The following is a 23,015-nucleotide window of genomic DNA, read 5'->3' as shown; positions in this document are numbered from 1 at the left end:
GAACTGCTGACACTCTCCTTCCAAAGGTTGAATTAAATGACATTGCCAATATTTGACCAATTTTGATTTTGAAAAATAGCTATGTCATGATGGGTCGACTCAGTAGTGATGGCATCCTGTGCCTTGTTGGTAATTGTGAAATGAAAAGAACAGCCTTGTGTTTATAGTGAGAGCAGCCTTAGGTACGATCTAGCCCAGCTCGTTCAGGGTCTAAGGAATTAGGAGAGCTAACATCTCCCCTTAGAGACAGAGCCTGATTAGATTCGGGAGGCTTTGACTCCTGTCCCAGCGGTCTTATCTCCACTACAGGGGTCAGCAAACTTCTTCTGTAAAGAGCAAGATAGCAACTATTTTAGGATTTGGGGGCTATCTAGCCTCTCTCATTGTAGCATGAAAGTGGCCGTAGACAATATGTAAACCAGTGGGTGTGGGTGTTCCAATAAAACTTGATTTACAAAAACAGGTGGTGGGCCGGCTTTGCCTTCCAGGCTGAAGTTTGTCAAATACTGCTCCACAGAATTCTTAGACCCCAAACTATCTGCAAACAGAGGGCCAGGGATTGGTATATTGAGAGCCTGTTTAAGTGTTCAGGGGTGCTCATCTTGCATAAAGATCTCACCCACCCCTCCATTTACTGCACTCTGCATTTTCCTTAAAATTAGTAGCCAAAGAAGCCCAAAGTTGCTGGGGTTTGATGCTGAGCATCGAGGGGCCACAGCCACCTAAAGTTTTTAACGTGCAAGATTAGCTCCCCCACAATGGGCCTAACACTCATGTCTTAATTCCTTGCCCACATCTACAAAATGTTCTTCCGACCTAAGGAGAGAAATGTGTTAGAATGTGCTCTCCATCAGGCTTGCTGAGCTACAGAATTATTTAGTCAGACCCTACCATGTGATAGTTGAAAGTAACTTCACTGTATTATTTGCACGTTGGGTGAACCAGGCTCACACTGGCACCTGGGCCAGCAAGATGGAATCCAGGTTTTCTTTCTGCCTCTCCTGATAGCCAAGGAGCCACTTTGGCTGCATCTACTTTCAACTTCAACTTAAGAAGCATGGGAAAATGTTATTAAGCAATTTAAAAGACTTTACTGGTCACACACTTAGGCCAGAAATCCCAAATAAAGAAGGGAAGAATTATAATCAGGTCATTCCAAGGAGGAGAGAAAACAAGTCAATAAATATCGGGCAGGAGAATATTACGATTGCAATCAATGTCCCTGCAGTGAGAGTCTGTCCATCTGTGTGTCCATCCATCCATCCATCCATCTGTCCATCTATCCAAACACCCAAGCATCCAGAAATCCATCTCCTACTAATTCTGAAGGCATTGTACCAAAGCTGTGGGATCCCAGGTAGGCGAAGCAAGCTCCCTGCTCCCAGTGAGCTAAGGAGATAGTAGGAGGGAGAAGTTATGGAGCAAAGACCACAATACAGAAAAATTAAGGGAGTATTTTAAAAGAAAAATTTCTAAGGCCAAGCCAATGTTTGGCGGAACACCATAAAAAGCAGCAAAATGTGAAATAATCAGCAGAAAGAACTCTGATGAGCTCATGCCAAGTTATGAACCTGAAGTAACTTGGATAAGGTACTGGGCCTGCTGGATGCAGCACAATTGAGTCAATGTGCCTTTCACCTCCAAGTGCCCAACAGGAAGCCTGTTTCTAAAAGGTGGAAAAGCTCACTGGCTACCACAGCCTGTCCTTAAATTGGCAGAACTATCTAAAAACAAACAAACAAACAAACATACAATATGTATGCTTTCTGTGGATAAGCCATATCAGTCTTGAAGAATTCTAACTCTAACTACTTCTATCTTATTGTACTAGATACTCAACATTGTAGAGAAGGCTGGAGGTAAGGAACAGTTTAAAAAGCCAAAAGTGATCAAGGACATTTAAAAAGCGTACACGGTACGAACTGGTGGCAAAGACCCCTGGGAAGTCGAAAACAATTACAGATTTTATTCGTACCCAGGAAATGGGTAAGAAATTCAAAGGAAGATCTCACAACCAAAATAGATGTTAAACTCAGGGTTACCACTTGTGATTTTCACGGCATCATCTCCTAATTCATGGTACATGTTATTTGTCAGGCGGCCAGCTTTTTCAGTGCGTTGGTCACATCTGCTGTTGCTTTTCGTGTTTACATTTCATCACATAGAACAGAAAACCAATGTAGTTTTGAGTGACCCAGACCCACCACTTATCTGGTTCCAAACTGTATTCCTGCTGATGGAACCAAAGGCAGATTCCTAGACCAAGAGAAACCAACACCCAACAAAATGAGAGCTCACCTTGGATGTGAACCGCCCTGTTTTCCGAGGTCCATTAAGCCAATCAATCAAGAGAAAAGAATAAATCCCAGTGGTACTTACTTGCAGGTGACGGGGTGCTGCATCCACTTGGTGGAGGGTGGCCGTGAAGGCCGTGGAGGGGAGGCAGGGAAAGTCCTCCAATGACCGGCGGGAAGAGCAATGGGTAGGGCGCAGCCGGGTAGTGAGTCATGTGTCCACTCACCGCCGGGACGTGACATGCGTGGCTGCTGGTGGTCATGTTTTAGGCCTCACAGAATGAAAGGTGCTTTGGGGCCGGAACTCATCACTCCAGGCCTTGAACCAAAGTGGGGCAGGCAGGTAAGTTCAGAGCGAGAGCTGAGCCTGAGCCGTGCTCTGGGCCAAAAGCAAGAAGGTTCAGCACCTGACCTTGCTTCCTCTCAGCATGGTGTCTCCACCTCTCGTTTTCTCTGCTGATGACAGGAAGGATGGCTTTTTGGTTCAGTTTCTCAGTTGGAGGCTGGGAAATGCTATATCACTTTTAAAGTCCAGAGCTGCTAATCCTGTGAGAGAAAAACATATACATATATCTCACAAGTCAAAAACATTTTTTTCTTTATCAAACCATTGTATGAAAAAAGTCTCTGATACTAATCTGGGATTCCCAATTCCCACTTGTTCCCCTGCACTCACTACCTTAGTTTTCTTAAATTCTCATATTCTAATATAGAATAAAACTTCTACCTAATTTCAGAATAACCCTGGCTATCTGATATTAACTAGCACCCCTGCCCCGAACCCATTCCTTCCCCATAGTCCTCACCCGGCTGAACTTTTCTCCATGGCATTTAAACAGCTCCATTCATGACATGTGAGAGTATTTCTTTTTTTGTCTCCCTCATTAGAACGTACTTGACAGGAGGGCAGAGTTTTCCTCTGCTTTGTTAACAGCTATGTTTTAAGCTCCTCTAAGAGTACCTAACAGGCAATAGACTCTGAACTAATAGTTGTTGAATGAACGAGTGAATGAAATTTTTTTCTTGCTTCTCTTAGATAAATGTACTGTGTGATGTTGTCCAAACTGATGTGCTCCCAAGACTTTGGACTTTCCAACTTTGGATTTTATGTCGCCATTTGGAATGACATACCCAACAAGATAACTGTAATTGTGAGAGAAAACTATAACCTAATGAAACGTAAGGAAGAGACACAGCCATTAAAGATCAGTGAAGTATTTTATATGAGTTCCTTTTTGTCAAACAGTATACACCTTTCTTGTAAGAACACCATCCAGCCATTAGTCCATACAACCATCATCCCCTTGTCTCTGTTCAATTATCCATCCTTCTGTCAAATCCTAACTTGCTATTATGTGCCAAGTGCTGATGTAGGCGCCAGAGGTATACAGTGTGGAACAATGCTAATGTGGCTCCTGCCCTCGTGAAGTTTCTAGTTTTAACAGCTCCTAATTGAGTTCATGTTGTTAATGAGGGTTCAATTGCCCTGTCGCCCATAAAGGACATCCCAGGGATGCTAGACTTCCTTGCTACTGAAATAGATTCTAGAGTGGGCTGACAGTGGATGTCATGGGCTCCCCTTGACCCTACTGACCAATGTTCACAAAAAGGCCCAAACTCTGGTGCCCACTGAATGGCAAGCCCTGAATATCAAACCATCCGGCACAGAACAAGAACAAAATCTTGAGGCTGGCATAAAGTGGTTGTTAAGAGCACGATTCTAGAGCCAGACCTCCTACGTGCAAATCATGGCTCTGCCCCCTTGGACAATTAGCCCTCGGATATGTCAGTTTTTTTTTGGAAAATGGGGCTAATAATAGAATTTACTTCAGAGGGGGTATTGTGAGGATTAAATGAGGTTATGAGGTAATACTGAGAGAAGAACAGTGCCTGGGACAGGCAAATAGCAAACATTAGGCAAAAGTCTACCATTACTGTATGTGTTGTCCCATGAAATGATATGTCTCTGAGAACAAGCTTGCTGGACTGAACAAGTGGCTTTGGGGTCCAGGCAGGGAGGAGGCCACGTCACAGTAGCCCTGGGAAAAGAACATTAGGACTAAAACTTTTGTCATGAAAAAAGGTAAAGGTGGGATATAGGTAAAGCTGAGAATAAAGACTCATTGAGGCTTACTGACTTCTCAGTTTGGTTTCTGAGAACTCTAAAATGCTCTAGTCAATAGTAACTTCCTTTTACAATAGCCAAGACATGGAAGCAACCTAAATGTCCATTGACAGATGACTGGGTAAAGAAGTTGTGGTATATTTATACAATGGAATACTACTCAGCCATAAAAAGGACAAAATAATACCATTTGCAGCAACATGGATGGATCTGGACATTGTCATACTAAGTCAAGTAAGTCAGACAGAGAAAGACAAATATCATATATCACTTCTATGTGGAATCTAAAAAAAATGATACAAATGAACCTATTTATACAACAGAAAAAGACCCATAGACATAGAAAACAAACTTAAGGTTACCAAAGGGGAAATAGGGTGGAGGGATAAATTGGGAATCTGGGATTAACAGATACACACTACTATGTATAAAACAGATAAGCAACAAGTTTATACTATATAAAACAGAGAACTACATTCATTATCTTAAAATAACCTATAAAGAAAAAGAATTTATATATATATATATATGTACATATATGTATCATATATATAACTGAATCACTTTGCTGTACACCTGAAATATCATAAATCAACTCTACTTTAATAAATAACTTCCTTTTTTTTTTTAACCATATATCAGGCACTTCACTTATGACCTCTAAGTTCTAGCTCATAGAACAGTCCTAGAAGGAAGTTGTTACGATCCTCATTTTCCAGATAAGAAAACCAAGTCTCAGTGAGGTCACTGAATCAGCCTGTGGCTAAGAGAGAATCTGCATCTGGGTCTAGCTGGTTCTACCACTTCGGCTCTTTCCCCTGTGCCATGCGGTGCTATGTATACTGAGTGCCTGCGTTGTCCTAACTGTCCCTACAGAACAAAAGGTCCATGAGCAGTTGTGACCGGAGAAGCTGTCCTCACTTAGATGACCTTCTCCCCAGAGCCTCGCGTCCCTGGTCTGCTGGTATTAAACATGAATGTCATCAACAGGGAGGCCACGTGGTCCCAGGCTTCCCAGGACGCTGCTGAGCCTTAGGAAGGAGACAGTGGTCCTGGATGACTTATGTAACACGCTTAACTCCAAAAGTGATGACCCCCCCAAATATCAATGTCTTTTTGAAATTCAAACCGCAACTTGTTTCTCTGATGAAAAGAAAGTAAATGGACTATGAGAAGTGAAATGTTTTCAAGGCTTTGTCTTCTAAAAATCACAGACCATCTGATACATTTAACGCTTTGCTTTGTAGTTTGTAGTAAATTAATTAGAAAATAAACAAGGCCATTTAGTATTTGCTGCATTTCCACTCAATTTGATTTTTAAATCACACACACAAAGCCCAGCGTTGTTACAAATGGTCTTTTCTATCTCCATTAGACAAACTACCTCATTAACTGGTGAAGCTGACAGTTCAGCAAACCCACCCCCGCAGGGCACAATTCTTAGATTTTTAAAGCTGTTTGTTTGTTTTTACCAACCAGGGACTATTTCTATCCTCAATAATCCTTCATTTCTCTTTGCTTTCAAACACCACACATTTTCAGCATCCTGCCTGCCTGGTTTGAAAAGTCTGGTATTCTACCTCGCATCTTAAAAAAAAAAAAATAGAAAACAAACAAACAAACAAACAAAAAAGCCCACTACTTAATATTAGACAAAAGAAAAAAAATCAATGTGCCAGGAAAATCCTGTTATGTTGGTGGAAAATTGTCTGAACAGTCACTAGGTCTCTGTTCACATATGTGACTGATTAAGGCTATTCCTGGAAGCAGAGAATTTCCTTTGTTTCAGGCTTTTAGGAAAAAAAGACGGTCACTGGTATTAGCAGGGCTTTTTTCTTCATGCCTGATTTAAGTATGGGCTCATTCGGGGTTTTTTCCCTCACCACCTGAGGCAATGCAAACAGGAGCTGGGGTGGCAGAGGGGAAGGAAGTGGGGGCTGGGTCAGGGGGTCCTGGATCTATAACACATGAGATTGCCTGGGTATCAGTTTCATCATCTGTGAAAGGGGTCAAGCTAAGAGGAGTAGGTTTCAATCAAGTCTCTTACACTGTGTCGTGCAGAAAACAAGTGTTTTACAAGAAGATACTAAATGAAACAAAAAAGCTGAAAGTAATATTCTAGAGGAGAAAATAAAAAAAAAAGGACTTTAAAATAACTGTTGGCAGAGTTGATGCAAATTCGCCTTTGAGAAATAGTGGCATAATGGGAGGTGGCAGGAAAGGTCTCCCCACTAGGCACCTGGACGATACTTGCCAAGCAGTGGCAGGCGTCCCGGGAACTGTTAACATCTGTGCCTGGATCTGTGAGATCTTATTAATACAACACATTATATTTTCTTCAGTTTAATTTGTTATTGTTTTCATTCAATTAAAAAGTTTTTTTTTAAAACTACATTTTAATCATTTTTTGTCACACAATATTCTGGAGCCTGGTTTGGTATGTATTTCAGCCTAAATTTGCACACAAGCTTCCAAGCTCATAATCCTTTCTTTTCTTTTCTTTTCTTTTTTTGTATCTGTTAACCCTAAACTCCGAATTTATCCCTAAACATCTAAAATTTATTTTATATAAACATGATACTTACATATGACTCTTAAAAAAGGCACATAGTTCCTTTGGACCTGTCTGGTTTTCAAATGGAGTCCCTGAACCAGCGTATCAGCATTGCCTGGAAACTTGCTGGAAATGCAGATTTTCCAGGCCCCACCCAAGATGTATGGAGTTAGAAAGTCTGCGGTGGAACCAGCAATCTGTGTTCTAACAAACCCTCCAGATGATTCTGACGCAGCTACAATTTGAGAACCACTGCTTTAAAATGAGGTTAGCAAATTTCTTCTGTAAAGAAAGTAAATATTTTAGATTGCAGGCCACACAGTCTGTCACAACCACTCAACTCTGCTTTTGTATCAACTTCTTGCGGCACAAAAGCAGCCACAGATGATCCAGAAACAAGTGGGTGTGGCTGTGTTCCAATAAAACACTATTTACAAAAACAGGCAGCCTGCTGAAGAACCTGGCCCCTGCGCTGAGGCTTGCTGACCCCCATTTCAGGGCAATAAAAACAGACGCTTATCTTCTCTATCCTGAAGTTCCCCTCCCTACCAGCAACCGCTCAAAACCATTTTAGCTGGACTTTTTTCTATTACTTACATTTCTAGATAATGTACCTAAACTATTTTTTTTTTAACTTTGTAAAATTTTCTTTATTTTCTATTGGTTTCTACTATAAATATGATCTAGCTCTCTTAGGCTATTCCCCACCCACACAAAACTGTCTCTCCTCTCTTACTCCTAACAGAATTTCATCACAGTTTTAAAAATGAAAATTGTTCACATTATCATGTCTAAATTATTATGACTGGACTGTTTGGTTACAGCTGAGCCACGTATTGTACTATATTTACAGTACTGTAAAGTTTCTTATTTTTCCAGGAGCTGATAATTGCTTTGTTTATGTAATTTGATTAGCTTTCTCTGTATCTGTGGCTTCTCTCCCAACTCTCTGACAATTTTGTCAGACATGTCGTATGACACGTAAGTTCCACAGCTGGAGACATTTCTCCTGTTCTAGGGCTGACTGGGTACTTTCCTAGCCTAGGACATGGATATCAAACCAAGACATTCTGTTGTTGTTGTTATTATTATTATTATTTTCTGAGCCTGTATTTCTTAGATCCTATACTTCTTCATCTGGGTGGCTGTTTCCCCAAGGTATTTCTGAGAAATGGTGCATATGGGAGGTAAAGGTTTTGAGTCTTTTCACGTATTAAAATATTTTCACACTACATTTCTTATTTCTTTGATAGTTTGGCTAGGTATAAAATTGCGCATTGAAAATAAATTTTTAAATTAAAATTTTAAGTATGTTGCATCATTTTCCAAGCTTTTTACATTGCTTTGGAAATTTCTACAGCTGTCCTGATTTCAGATGTTTCATATGTGGCACATTTCCTTTTCTAGAAGCCTTAAAATTGTCTCTTTATTCCCTAAGGATTTTTTTTTCTCTACATTGTGCTAGGCACTTGGTAGAAGTCTTCAATCTGATGACCCACGTCCTTCTGTTAGGGAAAATTTCATTTTATGCTTCATTTAAGAACATTTTCTTTAACATGTATTTTGTTATCTCCATTTGAGAGTCTTATTATTTAGATAGTGGGCCTTCTGAATTAATTCTCTCATTTTATTTTATTTTATTTCATATTCTACTTCTTCATCCATTTGTTCTAACCATATTTTTAAAGTCCAAGAATTTTTCTTGTTTTTTCTCCTTTGTTTATTATTTTTTGTCTTGTTTTGTTTTTCCCTTCTTTTTACATCTTATTTTTTTGGTCATGAATGCCTTAACTTTTCTGAATACCTTTTACAGTATTAAAATAGTTCTTTTTAATGTTTTATTCTGCTCTCTACACTGACTATATTTTTTACTTTTCCTCTGTTGTTTTATTTTTTTTAATGCATACTACATTCATTTCTCAATCGTATTGTCTGCTCAATTCTTATACCGTCCGTTTCTATCTAAAAGGGAAAACTTACTACAAGGTCTGTTTTCATGAGCAAACTTTGTCAAATGGGTGAGTTTCATGAAAAAGTGATCAAACTGGGATGTTTCTTTGTGGGAGGCCCCAAATGTTACATTTATAGGGTTTTTATTTGGGGCTTGAAAAGTAGCATAATATGCCACTTCAAAATATGATTGTAGAAGTTCAAGGCATGCCATCCCGCAGTTCAGTTCACTGCTCTGGTATATCGATTATTTTGAGTTGTAGGTACTTGGAAAACAGTAAAATCAGGAGAGGCTTTCTCTTAACTCTCCTTATCTGCCTAAAGACAGATCCTTCAAAAGGAACCTGAATGTCACAAATCCCTTCCCTGGGAGTTTCATCAACCAGCAGAGATTGACTCGTATCACAAGAGAGGAGACAGAAGTCAACACACACCCAGACGCACTTTGTCACAAACTATCACACCTGCCATTATTCTGTTAAGGGTTCATTTATCTTTCTTAAAAATCATTTACTCTCCCGTAAGAGGCTACGTACCCTTTCCCCTTTCCCTATTAATATGGTATTTAATTCTGGATCTCAGCCGCCTCAGAGAGTTACTCATTTTTCTCTGGGTATCTCCCATTTATACATGAGGTATACATATTAATAAACTTTTGTTGTTTTTCTCTTGTTAATCTGTCTTCTATTACAAGGGTCTTAGCCAAGAACTCAGAAGGGTAGAGCAAAGGCTACTCCCCCCACCCCAAAAGTTATTTGGTAGCTTCATGGAGAAATCCCCTAAGATTCGGTGGAGGATGGGGAGGAAAGCCAAAGCCTGAAAAGACTGAAAAGACTGAAAAGACTGAAAAGACTTACTTACTGAAAAGACTCCTGGTGGATGAATGGAGCAATGAGGCTGGGGCTGCTGGTAGGCTCACTATTAAATATATAGTCTTTCACTTCTTCCTCCTGTTCTCAGTCTAACACCACCTCCCCACTCTATGTTCATGCCTGATATCCAGAACTCAGTAACCTCTCAGTTTCTTCAAAGAATAGACTTACCTTTCCTATCAAGAGTAGGTTAAAGTAATCACCAGGATAGAGGAGCAGATTTAACTGCTCCTTGTTCAGAAGTTCAGCCGATCTTCGTATCTTAGGTATCACTTTCATCTTTCTGGGTGTCTGGTGCCTGTACACTCAGGACTGTCCAGAACCCTACAACTTGTGTCTACCTGCTCCTCCTTTTCATCTCCTTCTCTGGGCACTAGCAGTCTGCTTTCTGCCACTTTGCTAATTTATTCCCTACTGTCTATCTACCTTCCATCTTCTTGTCTTCTTTCTTGCCTGCAATTAGCATCACTCCCATTCTTGCTAACTTTGATGCTGTATACTTTTTACATCCCCTTACTATCATTTTAGTAAAGATTTGGGAGGGAACAGCAGAAAAGGCATGTTTTTAATTCAATATATTTCTCTAGAAATTCACAAAAACAAAACAAAAAAGATAACCTGTGTTCAAATAAGTTTGGGAAACTCAGAATAGGTGATTCCTTACCCTTTTGATCTTGAAATTCCTTCTATGAAAAGGGAGTTAAAGAACAATTTCACTAAGATGAAAGGGTTCGCTCAAGACCCCGGCTGAGATAAGGTTAATTCAATGTCTAAGTTATTCTTATATGGCAAGAGAAAGTCAGTTATGGTTCCAAACTGAAATTGAACAAGAAAGAGATTTGACCTGCTGTCCTAGACATTCCATGGGACTGTGTCAAATGCCTTCTACTAATAAATAAAATAAAGATGGGCTTTAATCTGCCTTAGCCATGCACCTACAGGCACGCCAGATAATTAGAAATGCTAGTTAATGCACTGATGGCTTGATACGTGCTTTCTTGAAGACTTCAAGTTGGAGAAAGAACTCTTGGTACAGTGCACCTTAGACGATGAGAAGCCGAACACTTTAATGTGATGAGAAGTGTTAATTTTACACAATACTGCCTTCAAGTGTAATCCATGCAACAAAAGAGATGAAATTTTTGGATAAAACGTTGTACCTGTTTCCTCCTATTGAAATTTAATGGCACCATGGCTGTTGTGGCTAACATACAAAACAGCAGAAGTGAGCAAAAGACAGATTTTTAAATTTCTTGTGACGGAGGACAGAAAATTCTTGTATTTCACCAGCTGATTTAGAATTTCTTGCAGGAGAAATCTTTGCTTTGACAGACACTACATACATATCACTTCTTTTTCCAGCATAGTTTAGCTCAAACCTCCCTATTAATTTAAGACATTGGTTCCAGGTAATGCCACTTAAAATTTTTCAAATACATTCAGCCAAGTACCTGTTTTCAGCAAAAATGCTAAACTCAGCATGAATCCTGTGAGTTGCTTTGGCTTCTGTTCTTGATAGAAAAGCAACACGACTGCCAAGGAGTCCATTTTTCATGTCTGGTAGTTTTGCAGCTTCCTTATATCCACCGTCTTCTTCAGAAGTATTACTGATAAAATTTTGTTCAGCTTCAACCAAGGGGAAGCCATAATGAATGACTTGAATTTGGCCAAATAAAAAGGTATTTCTTACCTCCTCTTAATTTAATTTGGGAATGAAAAAGCTAGAACAGAGCCATTTAGAGGGAATAAGGCAGTCAAAGGAGTCCCTTAGAACACTGAGAAGAGTGAAATGGGAATCTGTCCTCTGCATCAGGAGGTGGTCCCTGGGCACATTAAAGATCCATTGTAACTGTGTGAACACTGGGGTGCATGTTCAGCACTATTTATAGTAGCCAAGACCTAGAAACAACCCAAATGTCCCTCAACAGATGACTGGGTAAAGAAGATGTCATATATTTATACAATGGAATACTACTGAGCCATAAAAAGAATAAAATAATGCCATTTGCAACAACTTGGATAGAACTGGAGATCATCATTCTAAGTGAAGTAAGCCAGAAAGAGAAAGAAAAATGCCATATGATATCGCTTACATGTGGTATCTTAAAAAAAGGACACAAATCAACTTATCTACAGAACAGGTACAGACTCACAGACATAGAGAGCAAACTTATGGTTGCCAGGTGTAAAGGCAGTGGGAAGGGAGAAATTAGGAATTTGAAAATTGCACCACTTGGGAAGTGACTGAAATGTTAGCTGTCTTGATTGTGGCAGTAGTTTATCTGGTGTATACATCTATCAAAACTCATCAAATTGTACATCTGAAATATATGTAGTTTACTGTACAGGAACCATTCCACAATAAAGGTGTTAAGAGAAAAATAAAATAATACAAAATAAAATAAAAGCTCCACTGTCAAAAGCATATACAAAATGTTCTGTATTCCCCTTTAGGGTGCTTTTATAAGAGTCCACCTGCTAAAAAATATGACTTGCAGAAAGCAGTAAGCAGAAATACACATATGTTAGAATGTATAAAACTCCAAAGATTTTAATTTCAGAAATTAAGGGAACAGTCATGTAAATATGGGTTTTAGGAAGTCAACACTCAGCCCAATGTTGCTGCATCTTTACACATACTTCCTGAAGGGTCAACTCTCACCTAAGGTCTTTTCCACATAGATTCCAAAACATAAGGTAAAAGTATGTAAAGGACCAAATGTCTGCTGGTCCCACTGATTGTTTTTAAGAAAAGGGGCAGCAGGCAACTCCCTATACAATGATTTCTATGCTTTGCATCATGGAATTCTGCCAGACCAAGTAGAATGACTAGATTAGGGTTTGGTTCTCAAGGGAAAGTCAGCCACAGGCTCTCAAGGGAGTGAACTACCTCCTGGCTGGTTGGCAGCCTATGATGGAATCTAGAAGTCGTCGGCCCAATGGGAGTATCCAAGCTGGATGGTGACTCACCTCTCCCATCAGAGTATGACTATTGACAGGTTTTGAACACTCAACACACCAAGAATGACACAGAGAGAAGACTGGCATAGAACACAAAAATAAGTTGGCAGATACCACGAGGCTAGAGAAACCACAAGAGAGGAAGAAACATGAGGCAGAGGAGAGCACAGCATCAAAATACTGGTTAAAAACAGAGATAAAATGAGTTACGATAGCTATAACTGTGCTACTAGAGTTATCTTTTATTAAAATTGAAGTATAGTTGATTTATAGTATTATATTACTTTTACATATACAGCACAGTGATTCAATATTTTATAGATTATACTCCAAAGTTATTATAAAATATTGACCATATTCCCTGTGCTGTGCATTACATCCTTGTAACTTACTTATTTTTATACCTGGTAGTTCGTACCTCTTACTTCCCTTCATCTATTTTGCCCCTCCCTGCAACCCTCTCCCCACTGGTAATCACTACTTTGCTGTCTATATCTTTGACTCGTTTCTGTTTTGTTATATTTGTTCTAATTTTTACATTCCACATATAAGTGAAAACATAGTATTTGTCCTTCTCTGACTTGTTTCACTAAACATAATACCCTCCAGGTTTATCCAGGTTGTTGCAAATCGCAAAATATCATTATTTTTTATGGCTGAGTAGTATTCCATTGCATATATATATATATATATATATATATACACACACACACATACACATGCACACAAACACATACACACACACACACATACACATACACATATACGTACCACATCTTTATCCACTCATCTGTTGATGGACACTTAGGTTGCTTCTATATCTTTGCTATTATGAATAATGCTGCTATGAACACTGGGGTACATGCATCTTTTTGAATTATTGTTTTAATTTTCTTTGGATAAATACCAGGAGTGGAACTGCTAGATCATATGGTAGTTCTTTTTTAATTGTTTGAGGCCTCCACACTATTTGCCATAGTGGCTGCACCAATTTACATTCTCACCAACAGCACAGGGAAGTTCTCTTTTCTCCTCACCAACAGTTGTTGTTTCTTATATTTTTGAGAATAGCCATTCATGTAGGTGTGAGATGTAGTTTTGATTTGCATTTCCCTGCTGATCAGTTATGCTTAGCATATTTTCATGTGCCTGTGTCCATCTGTATGTCTTCTTTGGAAAAATGCCAATATTCAGATCCTCTGCCCATTTTTTAATTGGATTATTGGTTTTTTTGCTTTTGAGTTGTATGAGTTCTTCGTATATTTGGCTATTAATCCTTTCTTTGGAAAAATGCCAATATTCAGATCCTCTGCCCATTTTTTAATTGGATTATTGGTTTTTTTGCTTTTGAGTTGTATGAGTTCTTCGTATATTTGGCTATTAATCCTTCATTTGCAAATATTTTCTCCCATTTAGTAGGATGACTTTTCATTTTGTTGATGCTTTCCTTTGCTGTGCAAAAGCTTTTAAGTTTGATTGGATTCCATATTTCCATTTTTGCTTCTGTTTCCCTTTGGATATGCCTCAGGAGGCATATCCAAAAAATACTGCTAAGACCAGTGTCAAAGAGTGTTCTGCCTATGTCTTCTTCTAGAAGTTTTATAGCTTCAGGTCTTACATTTAGGTCTTCAATGCATTTTGAGTTTGTTTTTGTGTACAGCATGAGAAATTGTGCTAGTTTTACTCTTTTACATATAGCCGTCCAGTTTTCCCAGCACCACTTACTGAAGAGACTGTCTTTTCCCCATTGTATATTATTGCCTTTTTGGTTGTAAGTTAATCGACCACATGCACATGGTTTTATTTCTGAACTCTCTATTCTTTTCCATTGATCTGTGTGTCTGGTTTTTGATCAGTACCATACTGTTTTGATGACTGTAGCTTCACAGCATCGTCTGAAGCCAGGAAGTATGATACCTCTAGCTTTGTTCTTTTTCCTTAAGATACTTTGGATATTCAGGGTCTTTTGTGGTTCCAGACAAATTTTAGGATAATTTGTTCAACATACCTCAATGTAATGAACGCCATGTATGACAAACCCACGGCTAATATCATACTCAATGGTGAAAAGCTTTCAGTTTTTCTTTTAAAATCAGGAACAAGATGAGAATGCCCACTCTCATTACTTCTATTCAGCATAGTATTGAAATTCCTAGGCATGGCAATTAGGCAAGACAAAGAAATAAGAGGCATCCAAACATTGTAAACTGACTATACTTCAATTAAAAAATATACAAAAAAAGAATATGAAAATATATGTATGCCCATGTATGACTAAAGCATTATGCTGTACACCAGAAATTGACAAAACATTATAAACTGACTATACTTCAATAAAAGTATATATAAATAAAAAAAGAGGCATCCAAACTGGAAGGGAAGAAGTAAAACTATTTGCAGATGACATGATACTATATACAGAAAACCCTAAAGACTCCACCAAACAAACAAACAAACAACAGCAAAAACAAGCGAATAGAACTAAAAATGAATTCAGTGAAGTTGCAGGATACAAGATTGATATACACAAATCTGTTGCATTTCTAAACACTAATAATGAACTCTCAGAAAGAGAAATCAAGAAAACAATCTCATTTACAATTGAATAAAAAAGAATGAAATACTTGGAATAAATTTTACCAAGGAGGTGAAAGGCCTATACTCTGAAAACTGTAAGACACCGATGGAAGGAAATTGAAGATGATGCAACTAAATGGAAAAATGTCCTGTGTTCATGGATTGGAAGAATTAATATTGTTAAAATGTACATACTAACCAAAGCAATCTACAGATTTAATGTAATCTCTATCGACATACTCCTAACATTTTTCACAGAAATCAGGTTATCTTTAATGTTAAGGACAGCATTCCAATTTTTGTAAGGCCTGAGTCTTAACTGTTCAGCTGTTTTGTATTTGCCCTCCTCTCTTCTGTACAACAAAAACTCAAATTGTATATCTAGATCTTAGACCCCAGAAGAATCTCACTAGCCCAGTACTTAACTCTTCCCTTTTTGGTAGGATTAAGTGGCCAGTTTTCCGCTGACTGTGATAAGTGACTATTGATATAATGTCAACTTGCATGTTGAGATTAAGACCAATACAATGTTATCACGTAGAATTTCTAAGTGTCTATTCATGCAAGACACAGCACTAGAAAAGTGCTAAAGGAAGAGACACATTTGAGGTCCTTAGGCCCTTGCAGTTCATAATAATATGGAGATTAAAAATACATAGTTACTTTGCCGTAATCTTAGTATGTATGCATATCCACTGTCACGACAATAAATTCATTGCATATTTATTCTTTTGGGGAAAAAGGAAAATTCATGTAACAAAAGTCATAATAGAGTCCCCAAAGTAGTGAACTTAAATAATGTGTTTAATATTTATTAATATCTGAATATTATAATATGCTCATAACTTTTGGGGGATATATCTACCATAGAAAGGAAGGCCTAGTTGTCAATGTATCTTTAACAAACATATACACTTGTCTTTACAAAATCAAGGACACAAAAGAGCAAGAATTTTCAAGGCACATTGGATTATTCGGATTGGACAGAACAATGAAACGATCACATGATTTCCACCTTAATGAGGAATGGAGACTGTCAGAGCTGCTCCAGGACATCTGGGCACTGCATACATGGCTCACTCGTGCCCACTCTAGGTCTACTAGGGTACTGGCACTAATATTGGTCTCCCCACTTAAATGAACCAGGTTAAGGCACCTTAGGTGTTCTTGCGATGGCAAGCAGGTGCTCAACTTCCAGTGGGCTCTGGGAGGCATGCCCTCGTTCTCATCAGTTTCTCAGCTGAGACAGGACCCTGTCACTGGTCAACTCCCCATCTACTCCCCAGCACCTTCGGGCTGAGGCCCAGATTCTCTAGCTAGCTCTTACCAGCTGCCTTCTCCTTAATGGCTGGATCTTATCCCCATGCCTCTAGCTTTGTGCTTGTGTCAATCTGGAGAGGCAATCTGAAACTATCACCACACAGCCCTGACCTCCCTCTGTCTGCAGTCATTATAGCTTGGGCCATACTCCATTCATACTGAGCCCTCTTAGAGAGGGATCAGTGCCCATTTTTGGACACTGTGGGTCATACTGTTAGCTTCCTTGAGAAAAAGCTCTATGGCCAGATGAGTTACCATAGCACAGGTCTTCTGTCCAGTATTCTTTTCATTTCATGCTACCTTTACCTCCAGGTCAAAAGAAACATCGTAGCTATATTCAGTAGAATAGAGCTTTCCAGTTGGTTTTCTAAAATTGAGTTAGGTAACAGATACATATTACTATATATAAAACAGATAAACAACCAGGGCCTGCTATGTAGCATAGGGAATTGTATTCAATTTCTTATAATATAGAATGGAAACAAATCTGAAATTAACATTGTAAATCAACTACACTTCAATAAAAAAATAAAAAATAAATAAAATAAAATTGGGTTAGAAATGTGCCTGTGTCTTTGATCCTCTCAGCCTGCAGTGGTGGGAAGGGTCTGATGGTGGGTTAAGTAGAACTGAGACCTTGACTCAATGCATTCATCCATTAGCAGACTACTTAGTTTGCTGCCATGGGCCATCCAAATGTTGCTAACATGTGTAGCATAATGTGGAAGAAGGTTGGGAAGCACTATATCAGACTTCTGATACTACAGAAAAAAGATTAAATAAACAAATATATTTTTTGCAGGTGTGGAAGAATGCCTAATTTTTTTAAACTAGATTTGATTGGACTGTAAATCACTGTACTTCCTGATACTAGTGAATTCAGTCTATTGTTATGAGGGTTTATCCTTCTTCCAGGGTTATACAAATGACCTGGGGTATCATGCAATCAAACTTTGGGGGGTGAATTCCGAGAGAAGAGATAGACAATAACAAGTGTTGATGAGGATATGTAGAAATTGGAAAACTTCAACACTGCTGGTGAGAATATTAATTGGTGTAGCCACTTTGCAAAACAGTTTGATAGCTCTTCAAAAGGCTAAACAGGGCTAACAGATGACCCCAGAATTCCACTCCTGGGTCTATACACAAGAGAACTGAAAACATATGTCTCAGTAAAAACATGTGCACAAATATTCATAGCAGCATTATTCCTAACAGCCAAAAAGTGGAAACAACCCAAGGGTCCATCAATTGATGAATGGATAAATAGTAAGTGGTCTATCCATACAATGGAATATGATTTGGTCATAAAAAGAAATGAAGGATTGGTACATACTACACATGGAGGAATCTTGAAAACATTTTGCTAAGGGATAGAAATCAGACTTACAAGGCTACATATTATATGATTCCATTTATATGAAATGTCCAAAATATGAAAATCCTTAGACAGAGAGTAGATTGGTGGTTGCCAGGGGCTGGGAGAGAGAGGACTAGAGAGGAATAACTCTTAACGGGTATGGAGTTTCTTTTCAGAGTGATGAAAATGCTCTAGAATTACTGATGATGGTGAAACAACTTAATGACTGTATCAAGAATCACTGAATTATACAACTTAAAAGGGTAGATTTATGTTTTGTGAATTACATCCTGATAATTAAAAAAGAGAAATAGGTACATAAATAAACTTATCAACCAACCAACCAACCAGGTTCTGCTGGCACATGCCCAAGGTTTGAGCCCAGGTTGACCTGTATGTCTAGCCTTCTTGGCCTCTGTGCCCTGGACGCAGGGTCTAGCCTCTGCAGGGCACCCTGTAGCCACTTCTCTTGGAAGTCTCTCCCCTCCTGGGGGCTGTGTCAGATCAAGTCTGGTTCCTAACCACTCACAGGCCTTGGACTCTTGTCCTCTACTTATATTTAGAGAGTGTCCTTCTCTCCTTCTTTGCCTCTTATGCATTTTCTTAAATTCAGTATTTTTAATGTTCTTACCTATTTTTACTCCTGCGCCCCCCACCACTGGAAAGGATTTTGTTGATAAATTTACATTTGCTGCTTAAAATTTCAACATTTTGGGGAAAAAAAAGAAGTGGCCCAGATATTTACACATAAAACTAACTCTGCAAAAAGCATGCAAAAGACTACGGACTAAGAAAAGTGGACCTGGGAAAGGACAGGAGAGAGTGAGGCGATGAAGGAGGGTTAATAAAATGGCCACATTTAGGCTAACAGACTGCTTGTTCTATGCTTGCCCTTAAAACGGTCAACTGACCTAACTGACCAGTTGCTACTCACAGCTCCAGGCCCGTTGTTAAAACTATAAAGCTATTAATTTGACTGTTTCTGCTTTATTCCAGTAAGTGAAAGTAATAATCATACTTGGTTTCTGAGTTGATCTCCAGGGAGAAGGTCACAGAACTGTAACCTTATGAAGTAGGCTAAATGCCAGGAAGACCACACCTTGGGCACTTACGAGATAAAGAGATCGAAAAAGTGACAACTTCTAGCTTCTATAGAATTGGTGGCCTGGAGGCATCATGACACCACTCTAAGTCTTACAAGAGAAGGTGGTTCTGTTGATTGTTTATCGTTTGAACTATGTAATCACCCTACCCTTTCCTGCAGGTGGGTTCACAGTGTTGAAGGCACTAGTCTGCGGTGAGTCCCCTTTACCCAGTAAAGTAATAAAGCTGTCTCTTTCCTTCTAAGCTCTAAGACCCTGTCTGGGAGTTATTTGGCTCACTGGGGACAGGGTCCCATCTTCTGGCAACAGAGAGGTTGACATTTTTGAGCCAGGGGACCATGAGGGAAGTCCAGAGAAGCAGGAGCGATGCTGACCTCTAGTCCTGCATTACCGTGGAGAGGACACTGACTTAGTCAGTTTGGGATGCTAAAACAAAACACCATACACTGGTAGTTAAGAAACAGCAGAATTATATTTCTCACTGTTCTCGGGGCTAGAAGATCCAGCATCAAGGTGCCAGCGTGGTCCTGCTCCAGACAGGGCCCTCCTCTTCCTGGCTCACAGCTTGTGCTTCTGGCTGTGTCCTCTCGTAGTGGGAACGCCAACTAGACCTCTGGGGTCTCTGTTATAAGGGCACTAATCCCAGACGTGAGGGCTCTGCCCTTGTGTCCCAGTCGCCTCTCAAAGGCCCCACCTTCTAATGCCATTACATCAGGGGTTAGAATTTCAACCTATGAATCTGGCGGGGCGGGGAACACAACCACTCACGTCATGGAAGACATGGAGGTAGAACGGCTCCCTTGAGCCAGCTGTGGTGGACTGAGTAATGGCCCCCAAAGGAATCTAGGTCCTAATCCCTAGAACCTGGGAATATTACACTGGAAAAGGAACTTTGCAGATGGGATTAAAGGTAAGGATCTTCAAGACAAGAAGGTTTTTCTGGGTTATCTGGCAGCCCGATGGAATCATAGGGTTCCTTATGAAAGGAAGGCAGTGGAGATTTAACTACTGAAGAGAAGAAGGGATAATACTGAGGGTGGAAGCAGATTTGGAGAGACATGTTAGGAAGGTGGAGGAGGGGCCGAAAGCCAAGGAAGATAGGCAGTCACTAGAAGCTAAAAAGTGCAAGGAAACAGATTCCTTCCTCAGAACCTCCGGAAGAAACTAACCCTGTTGACACCTTGGTTTTAGCCCATGAAACTGATTCCGGACTTGCGATCTCCAGAGCTGTAAGAGAATACTTCTGTGTGGTTTTAAAACCTCCAAGTCTGTGGGCATTTGTTATACTGACCAGGGGAAACCAACACATCAGCCCGCTCTGAGCCTGGAAGTATCTGGTCAAGAACACAAACCACAAGCACTGATACATTACTTATCCTGGAACCAGCAACCTTTTTGTCAAAGTGGAATCTTCCCTGTGGGGGAAAAACCCAGCGTGTGGTGCTGGTGCCAGTTCTGGAGAAGACATGAGCTCTGGGAGAGGCCAGGGCTCAGAGCAGAGTCAGGAGAGGCAAGGGTGTGGTTTTGAGGGAGGATTAGTAAAGTGGCCACACTTAGGCTAACAGATTGCTTAGTCTTATGCTCGCCCTTAAAACAGTCAACTGACCTGACTGGTTGCTACTCACAGTTCCAGGCCCATAGTTAATATAAAGCTATTAATTTTTTGCTTTATTCCAGTAATCAAAAGTAATAATTATGCTTGGTCTCTGAGTCGATCTCCAGGAAGAAGGTTATAGAACTGTAACCTTACAAAATAGCGCGAATTACCAAGAAGACCACGCCTTGGGTGCTTTTAAGATAAAGAGAGAGCCACAACCACTAGCCTCTACAGACTCAGTCACCTGGAGAAACCGTGACGCCACTCTGAGTCTTATGAGAAGAAAATGATTCTGTTGATTGTTATTGATGGGTTTTTTTTTGGTTTGAGCTATGGCTACATAATCACCCTACCCCCTCTTCAAGGTGGGTTCACAGTTTTGAAGGCACCAGCCTGCTGTGAGCCCCCTTTGCCCCACAAAGCAATAAAGCTGTCTTCTTTCTTCTAAGCTCTAAGACCCTGTCTCTGAGTTATTTGGCTAATCAGGGACGGGGGCTGATCTTCTGGCAACAGTATCTTTGTTGGGAGTGTACAGTCACTCCTGGGCACCGGTTTAAAATGCTTATTTGACTGTTTCACCTTTCTGCCACGTCATGTAAAAAATTGTGCACTGTCACTTACTTATCTGCAGCCTCAGAGCATCCGTGAAAATGGCCAGAGTCTGGACATACATGACAGAGCTATTTAATCTAAATGGACAGTATGGAGGCAAGAAAGGGAAGAGTAAGAGGGTTCACACACACATGTGCGTGTCTGTCTATCTATAGAGAGAGTCTGGGATAAAAGGGGGAAATTTCAGTGTTTTATTTACTATTTTTAAGAATTTCTATCACTCTCTTTTTTTAGTGGGGGTAAGTAATTTGGTTTGTTTGTTTGTTTATTAATTTTTAATGGAGGTACTGGGGACTGAACCCAGGACTTCGTGTGTGCTAAGCATGTGCTCTACCACTGAGCTCTACCCTCCCTCCCAGAATTTCCATCACTCTCTTAATTACCTTATCATGGTTCTCAAGAGACTTGGGACCAGAAGAAAGAAAAAGTGGTAACATCTTTCTTGCAAATAAAGACATGTCTGAAATACCTCCTTTTATTCTTTGGGGAGGGGGAAAAAAGATATTACCTAGAAGAGGAAGGAGATAGTTAACCTCACCTGAACACTGACGTTCAGTCTCACATGAGGGAATGGCTTATTTCCTTCCTAAGTCATTCCAAGGCTTTCTTCTCCCTAAGGTTGGCAGTTTTGTTGCATGGCCACCAATCGTATCACAGGATCCCCTCCCTGCCTCTCCATCCATTTCTCAGAAAAACCCATAAGTGATGGTGGGCAGATGAAAACCAAACAGATCCTGAAACTGCTTTGTTGACCTCATCTGAATGGAACCATGTGGATAAAATGCAAAACCAGTATAAGAAGTCTACCAGAATGTACCTCCAAGTGGCACTTTTCCTTCAAGGCAGTCATAATAAGTAATTCAGCAACTTATTCCAATTACGCTGCTATTATTTCAGACATTTTTGTAACACCTTTTGAGGGGTGAACACCACTAGAGGTAATGCGGCAGAGATGCTGCTATGTTCTTGCCAAACCCCATTTCTTTCTCCTTCTAGTCACATAACCAGACACTATTCCCTAACACCCCCTGCCATTCAGTGAGGGCATGAGACTGAGCTCTGGCCCATGCAGTGGGGGTGGGTGTGATGTGTGCCACCTCTGGGCCTGGTTCCCAACCCTCCTTCACGGTCTCTTTTTCCTCTCAATTGCTGTGGCTGGATGCAGAAGGTCCAGTAAGAACACTGACAACCTAGGAGATAGCAGAGCGGCCACGCGGCAGGAGCCTGGGTCCCTGAATGGCTGTGTGGAGCCGACCTATTGACCTGCATTGGGTTGTGACATTAGTAAGAGGTACACCGGCATTGTATTAAGGCATTGACATTTGGAAGTGTACGTGATAGCTAGACTGGCTTACAAAGTCACTGATTATATAAAAATAATTACTTCATGACTTTGTATTTACACTTCCATTTTTATTTCCAAATCTTCCCTGCCCCTATTGACTAGACTTTCTTCTGAAATTATATATTGTTTTCTCCTTTTTCGGTTTTACTATGTGTAATTATTACAGTCTAATGGCACATACACATTATATTGCATGTAAATACATATATACAGTATACTGCACATATTTTTTAGTTTACATATAGGTACTAATTATTGTGTCTAAGAACATATTCTTATTTTGTAGTTGGCTTTATTCCTTTGATAACTGTGTAAGTTTAAAAAGCTAAAGATCTAATCTGAAAT

General features: G+C 39.8%; 1 protein-coding gene across 6 annotated transcripts in view; it reads right to left on the bottom strand.

Annotated features, from left to right (window-relative positions):
- The window catches only part of RARB (retinoic acid receptor beta), a 699,713-nt gene that overhangs the window by 368,812 nt on the left and 307,886 nt on the right, over positions 1-23,015 (bottom strand). For all 6 annotated transcript variants that reach the window (XM_072950739.1, XM_072950689.1, XM_072950646.1 and 3 more), the window contains one exon: positions 2,380-2,840. In XM_072950739.1, coding sequence (XP_072806840.1) covers positions 2,380-2,557 — 178 coding nt within the window. In that variant the 5' untranslated portion in view covers positions 2,558-2,840. The remainder of the gene's footprint in view (positions 1-2,379; positions 2,841-23,015) is intronic.

This window comes from Vicugna pacos, chromosome 1 (genome assembly GCF_048564905.1).
Source record: "Vicugna pacos chromosome 1, VicPac4, whole genome shotgun sequence".
Lineage (NCBI taxonomy): Eukaryota > Metazoa > Chordata > Mammalia > Artiodactyla > Camelidae > Vicugna > Vicugna pacos.
This window is presented reverse-complemented; position numbering and strand designations above follow the sequence as displayed.